Genomic DNA, 10,541 nt, shown 5'->3' with positions numbered 1-10,541 from the left:
CAGGCGAGCTTTTCCCCCATTTTCGGCCAAGGTGAGCTCTCCGCCGCCCCTCACCGATCTTGAGTTCCTTTCTTCAAATCTTTCATGATTTTCACTAGTTTTCACTTTGTTTTGAAGATTTTTAAGCAAAAGAACAAGTTTTGAGCTTGGAGACCCAAGGAGCTAAATCTCTCCCAACTCCAAGTTAGATCGCCTCTACTCTCGATCTTCAAGAGGTAAGAGTCGATCTCTAGCTTCTAATGTGTTTTAAACAAGTTTTATACAAGTTTATGAAGTAGAAATGCATGTTTAGGTTGTTTTGAGTTTATGGGTTTAATGTGTGTTCATGAGTAATGTGGGTATGTTTGATGTGTTATGGTTGAGGTTTAGGCTAGTTTAAGACCCCTATGAACTTGTATGCTTGATTGTGTATGATTGGGAGTGTTGTAGAATAGGTTTATGCATGTTTGAAAGTTTGGGAGGCGTTTGTGCATGTTGGAGCTGAGTTTCTGCCACTTTGGAGAAACTCAGGTTCGGCCACCGAAGGAATTTTCGGCCGCCGAACCCGCTTGTGGAGGCAGCCTTCGGCTGCCGAAGAGTGCCCCCGAAAGAGGACTTTCGTCTCTGGAGGGCAGTTTTGGCCGCCGAAAGTGCCGCCGAACATGCATGAGTTTCGTCTCTGTCTGGGAGTTTCGGCCGCCGAAGGTGCCGCCGAACCTGCCTGATTTTCAGCTCTGGAGGGACTTTCGGCCGCCGAACCTGCCGCCAAAAGTGCCCTGTCCAGCCCTCCTTTGCATGTTTTTCTATGATTGTTTCATGATGTTCTAGGGGGTTTTTAGGGAGTAGTTTAGAGTTATGTTCATGTATGTTTGGTTCCTCATTTGAGTCCACCTGTGTAGGTTCGGACCCGAGGAACCAAGGACCCCAGCAGTGAGTCAGCTGCTCCAGTGTCTAGTCAGAGCTATCCAGAGGTGAGTGGAATAACTCATTACGTTTTAAAGCAAATAATGGACATTTTAGCATGATTCACGCATCATTAATGCCATGAGATATACTAGGTTGTTTGCATTAGAATTCACGAATATGTTGCTTTGCATACTTTACTGTTGTTGATGTGGATGAACGTTGGATGATCCATAGACCTCGATCTATGATGTGACGATGTGATATGTTTGGTATGGAATGTAAGACCAGTGGGACCCATTCTACGTTCGCTGGCACTATGTAAGAGAAAGACCAGGACCCATTCTACGTTCTGGCGCATTGGAATGTTATGTTATGCTATGTAAGAGAAAGACCAGGACCCATTCTACGTTCTGGCACTATTGGATATGTAGAGGGCTACTGGTGACAAGTTCATCCTTGATGTGATATGTTTGTGATGTGATGCATTCCATGAAAGCATGAAATGTTAATATAATGTTTTTATCATTCTGCTCACTGGGCTCTAGTAGCTCACCCCTCTCCCTAATCCCCCAGGTTTGCAGGTACGGGCTAGACAGAGAAGTCGAGATGAATGAAGTCGTGTGTATGTAATAGATAGAATGTGGACATGATAAATTTTAAAATGATATATAGTTATGTCATGTAAATGTTGATTTGAGATTGAGGTTTAGAAGTTGTGCTTGACCGAGTTTGTATGGAAATCCCTTTTGTAAACATGATCCATGTTTTCTTTTTTTAATGTTATGTTCTTCCAAGCTTGTGTATGATGAATGCCCCATTGGAGCATTTGATGAGAACTCCAGGGTGGGGTTTATGTTATGTATATGTTTATGGGCATGCACAGGTTGAGCTTGGTAAAAGAAAAGTTCAAAATTTTATGTATGTTGTTGATCATGTATGGGATTAAACAGGTTTACAGGTGGTATGTTAGGCTTGCTACGGGTCCCGGCGGCCTTAAGCCGACCTGGATCCTAGCGCCGGTAGCGATCCGATTTTCGGGTCGTTACAGTGACGGGTTTACCCTTGATGTGAATTGTCTGTGATATGATGCATTCCATAAGATCATGTTTTAATGACTTGTTTTCTTGTTCTACTCACTGGGCTATAGAGCTCATCCCACTCCCTTAACCCCAGTTTTGCAGGATCAGTGTACAGGGGAAGTCCAGCAGGGTACAGGAAGAAAACAGAGTTGTGTAATACGAGAGTGTGAACATGTAATATAAAAGAGATGTACTGGTTGTTGTGCTTGACTTAGTTATTTTGTATTGTAAATCCTTTTGTACACATGGTCTGTTTTTATGTATATGTCCAGTTGATGAGTATGGATGACCAGGTTTAACATATACTGTGTGGACTCAGCTAGAGTTTTGATGAGTACTCTGGTAAGGGAGTCTATGTACAGAGATAGTGCAGGCACAGGTTGAGCCTTGGATCAGAGAAAGTTTTTATTTTCACAGAAAGTTTATGATCATGTATGGGATTTACAGGTACACAGGGAGTATATCAGGCTTGCTACGAGTTTCGGCGACCTTAAGTCGACCTGAATCCTAGCGCCGGTGGTGGTCCGCTTTTCGGGTCGTTACAATGGCTTCTACAACCCTTCCCTCATCGAGCTCGGGAATTTGCAGGGCCTCCGTATTGAAGCGAGCGACATATTTCCTGAGCGATTTGTCTCTCATCTGCCTGACCATCTCCAAGTAACTCGTTTTCCTATCTGCGGGCACCTCGGCGATAAACCGGCTGATGAAGCGAGTGGCCAGATCTCCAAAACTGCTGATACTTCCGGCTTCAAGGCTGTTGAACCACGCCCTTGCTGGCCCTGAGAGCGTCGTAGGGAATACCTTGCACATCAAGGCGTCTGACAAAGTTTGCAGCACCATGAAGGTCTTGTAGTTCAAGACGTGCTCCTGGGGGTTCCTAGCTCCGTCGTACGCGGCCATAGGCGGCATCATAAATTTCTTAGGAACAGTCTCCTGTTGTACCCACTTCGAGAAGGGTGAAGAGGTGGGCAAGATAGTTTGGTTCTGATCCTTCGTCCCCAGCTCGGCCAAGAGCTGCTCTCTCATCTTTTGCAGCTTTTGGTCTACACTCTCCTCCTCTTGCCTGAGTTTCTTCTCCTGGCGGTACTCCTCCTCCCATGTCTCGCTCCCCATTCTTCCGGTTGTTCCAGCAGAATAACTGTCGGCCCCATCGTTCTCAATCATCTCTCTCACCCTCCTTCCATGAACCCTGGCCTCCGGTTCTTCCTCTTCCCCAGCTCTTCTCTCCCTTTCTCCGGTTTCACGGCTAACTGTTTGGGGATGGTTGTGGGTAGGTTGAGGTTCATTGGTCTGGGGCTCTTCTACCACTAGCAATACGTTTGCTGGGGTACTAAGGCCCTGTTGCTGCATTATCTGCCCCAACCAGTGGGCGGTGTTTTGTAGTTGGAGGGCCATGGTTTGGAGGTCCTGGTTGGACAAGGTAGCGGAGGAAGCATTCCCTGCCAAGCTTGGCGAGGGGTTGAAAGGGATTGGTGTTTGGTTGTTTGGTGTTGTAGGACTGGACAAAGAGAACTGTTGTCCCTCCTGAGCGGAGCTCAGGTCATTAGGGGTATTGACAATATTGTTTTTGTTATGGTTGGCCATTGTGGATCTCAGTGGGTATTGTAAGAGTGGAACTCCGGCGATGAAAAGATCTCCTTCGTTTCCCCACAGACGGTGCCAATTGATGATCTGAGATCCAAAAACTAGGGTTTTACAATGGGTTCTATAAAACTGGAAAAAGCTTATCCCTAGAGGAGAATACTTCTCCTTTTATATGTTTCCTTTTGTCCGCTAGTGACATGTAACAGAACGCGTGTTATTGGGCCACCTGTCCCTGCCACGTTGATACGGACGTACGACGGAATCAGATCTCTACCCCATGCGTAACGGCCACTGATTCTCCCCGGGCGCGCATGCAGATGGTCCCTGACAGAGCATATTTTAGCCCACTTAATCATGATATTAATGATGTTTATTTGCACCTTTTCTGCCTAATTTTGTGGTTTTAATCATGTTTTGCAGATTTTAGGTGTAAAGAGACATTCTGGAGAAAATGCTCTTAAAACTGCCAAAAAGTGCCAAATATGGAAAGTTCCAGAAAAGGAAAGTTTTCATATATGGAAAGTTCCAAATAAGGAAAGTTTTCATATATGGAAAGTGCCAAATGAGGAAAGTGTCAGAAAGCACAGTCAGCAAACTGTCCGAAATTTGAACTGCAGAATCTTTCCTGCCTTATTCAGAATATATGCCAAGAAAGGAAAGTTTGCAAATAAGGCAAGTTTTCAGAAAAGGGAAGTCTTCAAATGAGGAAAGTGCAGAGGCAAAAGCAAATAAGGAAAGCTTAGTCAGAAAATTATTTGCAATTCAAATCGCAGATCTTTCTTTCCTTGTTTAAAGATGTGCACACACTGCAGCAGTCATGTCTGCCTGTTTAGGCAGCAAGATCTCAAGGAGATGCTCTTCCTCTTCTGCATTCAGAATTCAAAATTCAAACGAAGGCTCCGCCTAAAAAGGAAAAGATTAGACAGATGCACTTTCCCTTCTGCATTCAATGACTGCGCACCACTTGCCACTTGCAACACAATCTGCGCGCCACTCCCTATTCAGGAAGGAGATCTCAACGCACTTGGCCTTTATTCAGTCCAGATTCATAATTCAAAAGAGGCTCCATCCAAATAGGAAGTTTGGACAGCAAATACTTCCTATTCAGAAGCATCAGCGCGCCTACCTCTTCTGCAATCCGGATCCGCGCGCCTCCTTCCTATTCAGCTCCATCCGCGCGCATGTCTCTCTCCTGCAGAGCAAGCCACGACTTTTCTTCCTCTATTGGCATCCTTGGATCGCTCTTCCTTCCTTTTCAGGCATAAGGTACGCTCCTTTCCTATTCTGAAGGCCATCTGCGCGCCACCTTCCATCTGAAAGCCTTGATTCTCTCCATCTTCCTCTTCTGCAACAACTTGGGCAGCACCTTGGGCAGCCTCTACACTAATTAGAAAGACCTAGGCAACACCAAAACTCTATAAAAAGGTACTCTCTTTGGCAGCCACGAATTCGGACACTTTCATACTCATCTTCTCCTTCTCATCTGGATCAAGCAAGGCCGCGCCTCACCACCTTCGGCTTCTTCTTCTCTTCTTCTACCTTTTTTTATGGTTTTTGTTTCAGCCATGAGTGGCTGAAACTCTTTCATTCTAGTTGAAGAACAAGTGAAACTTTGGTTGTATTGTGGATTGAGAGACTTGGACTACATGGTTTATCTTTTGGTTATTCAGTATTCTTGTGATTTCATGCTTAAAGACATTATTGCTTTGTTATTTAAGATCTCCATTGATTCTTTGTTGCAAGGTAATATATTGTTGGTTTGAATGATTTTAAGTCCGAAATTGCTTGATTTGTTCAACCATAAGAACACTTGGTGCACCACCAAGGAAATTGCATGATCTAGTGTTATCTCCATGCATGTGGGTGATTAGAATTGGTTCTCTCTATATCTTTATGCAATTGACTATTGTAAAAGGCCTAAGGCTCAAAGACGTTCTTTGGCAATTGTTAATTAGTAATTAATTGGAGGACTTTCCCTAATTGATTTAATCTTAAAGAGAGACAATGGATGTGAGAAGCTTCTTCAATCTCCATGGCCAATTTATTGAATTAACAAAGGAACATATGAGTCAATGATCAATCCCATCAACTAAAGTGAATCTGAATCTTCAACTAGAGCTTTTCTTATTATTGTTTTCTCTTTTATTTTATTATTCGCTTATTTTATTGCTTTCAGTAGTTGGTTAGTTGAATCAATCTCAAAACTCCCATTTTACTTCCAGTTTATTTTTAGTTTCAGTTTTATCTCATTTCAGTTTATTTTGCTTTCCGTTTATTTCTCTTTCAGTTTTTACCTCATTTCAGTTTATCTTGTTTCAGTTTTGTCTCGTTTTAGTTTATCTCGTTTTTAGTTTTCTTCTTTTTCAGTTTATCTTTATTTCAGTTTATTTTCTTAGTCTTGATAAGGAAAATAGGTAAGTACTCAATTCCCTGTGGATTCGATCCTTTCACCACTATCTACAGTTGTAAATTGTTGATAACCAGAAAGATTATTTTTGACCGGCTTCGACAACCGCTCTGTCAAAATTAGCGCCGTTGCCGGGAAATTGTTCTAACTTGTTTATTTTTCTTTTATGACCAGATTTGAATGCGAGGAAATCCTACCTTACGATCCAGAAATTGAGCGCATAATCAGGAGACTAGGTAAGCAAACAGGTACACATTTGGAGACTGCGCAATCCGGATCCGCGCAAAGACACCTCCCAATCGCAGATCAGCCTCCTGAAACCACTCCAACGCATCCTGAACCATCTGAAATGGCTGAAAACGTGGCACCACCTGCTACCAATGCTGAACATGCTGTTCGTGAGGAAATACCTCAAGAAAATCCAGTCGTAAGGGCCCCAGAGCCAAGAGGAAGAACCATGGGAGAATGGGCAGCCCCCATAGGCGACCAAGCACCTCTGTGCATCAACTATCCATCTCTCACCGTTCCTTTTGAGCTCAAAACAGGTTTGATTTATATTCTCCCTAAATTTAGAGGATTAGAAAATGAAAACCCACACAAGCACTTGAAGGAATTCGCCATTATTTGCTCATCCATGAGACCTCAAGGAATTACTGAAGATCAGGTTAGATTAAGAGCTTTTCCTTTCTCTCTTGATGATCATGCTAAAGATTGGTTATTTTATTTGCCACCTGGATCTATAAATTCTTGGGAAGAAATGGCTCAAACTTTTTTGAACAAATATTTCCCAACATCTAAATCAATTGGCATAATAAGAGAAATCACTAGCATAAAACAGAAATCGACTGAAGATTTGTATGATTATTGGGAAAGGTTTGAAAGACTTTGTACAGGTTGCCCACAACATGATATGTCAGACAGGTCCCTTATGCAGTTCTTCTATGGAGGATTGTCATCATCAGAAAGGAGATACATTGATGTAGCCTGTGGGGGATCCATTAAAGACAAGACGCCTAGGGAGATGAGGGAACTGATTTCCACTCTTGCAGCCTCATCTAGGCAATATGGGGAAGAAAGGCAAATGCAAAGAGGAATCTATGAGGTAAGTACACCCAATTCTGATTCTCAAATTTCAAAACTAACTTGTCTTGTGGAAAAATTCATCCTTAGCCAAGCTCAACAAGTTCAGCAAGCCCAACAGCCTCAGCAGCCTTGGCCATGTGGTTTATGTCCCTATGCGGGACACCCAACTGATCAATGTCCTACACTTCAGGAAGACTACCAGGACGTCAATGCAATTGGAGGATATAACAACCAGGTAAGGCGTGATCCCTATTCTAACACCTATAATCCAGGTTGCAGAGACCACCCCAATTTCAGCTATGCCAAGACAAACAATCAGCACTACCAGAGGAATCAGGCCCAACCAGCACCTACAAGTTCAGATCTTGCCTCTGGCGAAATGGCAAAGATGATGCAAATGATGCAAATAATGCAACTGCAGATCGGGGAATTGACATCCGTAATGAACAGATCCGGCACTCAAGGGAAGTTACCTTCTCAAGCAGAAGACAACCCCAGAGAGAACGTGAATGCTATTACATTGAGAAGTGGGAAAGAGCTTCAAGATTCCAAGACTGATGAGCCAGAAACCATTCCTGCGCAAGAATCAGAGGTTTGAACTGAAACCATTCCTGCGCCACCTCCACCTGAGCCAGCTAGCCATCCTCATGCGCAAACTGAGACACCATATGCGCAAAAAGAAGATCCCCAGGTACGTTTTCAGATCTCACCTCCTTTTCCAAAGAGATTTGAAAAAGCACAGAAAGAAAAAGAAGAAAGGGAGATCCTTGACACCTTTAGAAAGGTACAGATCAACATACCTCTGCTAGATGCTGTTAAGCAAATTCCCAGGTACGCAAAATTTCTGAAAGAATTATGTACCAACAGAAGGAAGCTCGCAGAGAGAGAAAAGGTAAGTGTAGGAGAAGTTGTTACTGCTGTCATTAAGAGAGAACTCCCAACTAAATGTAGAGATAAGGGCATGTTTGTAATTTCTTGTAAGATAGGGAATGTTGGGATTAAGAAGGCTATGTGTGATCTTGGTGCATCCATAAATGTTATGCCCCTTTCCATTTACAATTCTTTGAATGCAGGTGCACTGAAAGACACTAGAGTTGTGATTTAACTAGCTGACAGATCTGTGGTATACCTAAAAGGAGTGCTCGAAGATGTTCTAGTGCAAGTAGATGAGCTTGTCTTCCCAGCAGACTTTTATGTGATTGACACTAAGGAAGACCACTGCAGCACCTCTTCAGACATCCTTCTTGGACGTCCCTTCTTGAGCACTGCCATAACCAAAATAGATGTGCATGATGGCACTTTGACCATGGAATTTGAAGGGGAAGTGATTAAATTTAATGTCTATGATGCTATGAAATTTCCCCATGATTTGTCCCCTATTTATGGTTTAGACATGATTGATTGTTTGAGTCAGGAGATATTTAATGAGAATCATGATGATGTGCTAAACCATGACTTTTGTAGGGAATCTGATCTGAAAAATGAATAGCCGAAATTGACAGAAATCGTCTGCAGCATTCAACAGCTGAGCTGCAGACCACTACAGGAAGAACAGGTGGAAATCGCACCACTTCAGAAAGGACTGCAAAACCAATCGCAGAAGACCTTTCAGCTTCCGCAAAGAGGCATCTTTAGGCCGCCGAACTTCACCATCCTTCGGCCGCCGAGCCCCACCAGCTTTCGGCCGCCGAACTCCTCAACACCTCAATCGGCGCCTCTTCAGCTTCCATCGCAACACCTTGCACCTCTAGCTCCACTGCAGACAGTCCATGAACAAGCAGAATCATCTTCACAACAATTTCTGAAGTCCGAAGAAAGTGAGAACGATCTCCATGAGCAGATCTACTCTACACGGGATGATGAGCCATGGTATGCAGACATTGTGAACTACCTTGTTACAGGTAATCTACCTTCTGACATGCCCAAACACACAAGAGACAAAACAAAGAGTGAGGCAAAGTACTATATTTGGGATGAACCATACCTGTGGAGGCATTGTTCTGATCAAATGATAAGGAGATGCATTCCAGATCATGAAATCGCCTCAGTACTCGCATTTTGTCACTCATACAGTTGTGGTGGCCATTTTGGACCACGAAAGATAGCCCACAAAATACTTGAATGTGGATTCTTTTGGCCCACTCTTTTTCGAGATACTAATCTGTTTTGCAGGACATGTGGTAGATGCCAACAAACAGGAAACCTTGGCAACAAAAGCCAAATGCCACAGCACCCCATCATGATTTGTGAGGTATTTGATGTATGAGGCATAGACTTCATGGGCCCCTTCCCACCTTCTTTTAGATACACTTACATCATTTTTGCAGTGGATTATGTGTCCAAATGGGTGGAGGCGAAAGCAACTAAGACAGATGATGCAAGGGCAGTAGTTGATTTTATGAAAACTAACATTTTTGCTAGGCATGGAGTTCCCAAGGCAATCATCAGTGACATAGGCACCCACTTTTGCAACAAGGTAGTTGGAAACCTTCTCAAGAAGCACAATGTTGTGCACAGAACATCCACAGCCTATCATCCTCAGACAAATGGACAAGCTGAAGTGTCCAACAGGGAGATCAAAGCCATTTTAGAAAAGACTGTGTCCCCCAGCAGGAGAGATTGGAGTACAAAACTGGAAGACGCCTTGTGGGCATACAGAACAGCCTACAAAACACCCATAGGTATGTCTCCTTATAGATTGGTCTATGGAAAAGCATGTCACCTTCCAGTTGAAATAGAACACAAGGCCTATTGGGCTGTCAAGAATTGCAACATGAACCTGAAGGAGGCTGGACACCATCGCAAGTTGCAACTGCAAGAGCCAGAAGAGATAAGAAGAGATGCATATGATACTTCGTGGGACTACAAAACCAAGATCAAGGCCTCCCATGACAACCGAATTTCAAAGAAGCATTTTGAGGTAGGTGATAAAGTCTTACTTTTTGATTCTCGTTTGAAATTGTTTCTAGGAAAGCTACGGTCTAGGTGGATAGGACCATTCATTGTTGAGCACACTCAACCTCATGGAGCAGTAGACATTCGCAGTATAGATACAGGGAAGCAATTCAAGGTGAATGGCCATCGCCTAAAGCCATTCTATGAAGGATTTACAGTGCAACTAGTGGAAGAAATTCCACTAGATCGTCACTCACTCTGAATAGGCTCATCGCACCATGCCAACCACACCCAAGGGAAGTAATCAGTTTCTTTGTTCTTTTATGTTTTTTACACATTGAGGACAATGCATGATTTAGGTGTGGGGGTACGGCATTTTAATTTTTGCGTTTTTTGCCACATTTTTCCCTTTCAGTTGCGTTTTTGCTTTTAGTTATTTTTGCGTTTTTTGCCACATTTTTCCCTTTCAGTTGCGTTTTTGCTTTCAGTTCTTCCCTTCAGTTTGCGTTAGCTTGCTTTCAAATTGCGTTTTTTTTTTTTTGCTTTCAGATTTCCTTTCAGATTCATGCTTTGCGTTTCTTTCAGATTATTTAGCCACAGTTTTTAAG

General features: G+C 43.1%; 1 protein-coding gene across 1 annotated transcript; it reads left to right on the top strand.

Moving 5' to 3' along the window:
- Positions 1-9,811: 9,811 nt before the first annotated feature.
- On the top strand, positions 9,812-10,195 carry LOC110612594. Its single transcript, XM_021753373.1, has 2 exons — positions 9,812-9,962; positions 10,008-10,195. The coding sequence occupies exons 1-2, from the start codon at positions 9,812-9,814 to the stop codon at positions 10,193-10,195; spliced, it is 339 nt and encodes a 112-aa protein (XP_021609065.1).
- The last annotated feature ends 346 nt before the right edge of the window (positions 10,196-10,541 follow it).

The sequence above is a fragment of the Manihot esculenta genome, chromosome 4 (assembly GCF_001659605.2).
Source record: "Manihot esculenta cultivar AM560-2 chromosome 4, M.esculenta_v8, whole genome shotgun sequence".
NCBI lineage: Eukaryota > Viridiplantae > Streptophyta > Magnoliopsida > Malpighiales > Euphorbiaceae > Manihot > Manihot esculenta.
The sequence above is the reverse complement of the archived record's forward strand: the minus strand, read 5'-3'. Positions and strand labels throughout refer to the sequence as shown.

Coding starts and splice junctions, on each gene's coding strand:
- LOC110612594 (XM_021753373.1), top strand. CDS start 9,812: ATGAACCTGAAGGAGGCTGGACACCATCGCAAGTTGCAACTGCAAGAG. Junction 9,963..10,007: donor AAAGAAGCATTTTGAGGTAG/GTGATAAAGTCT, acceptor AATTGTTTCTAG/GAAAGCTACGGTCTAGGTGG.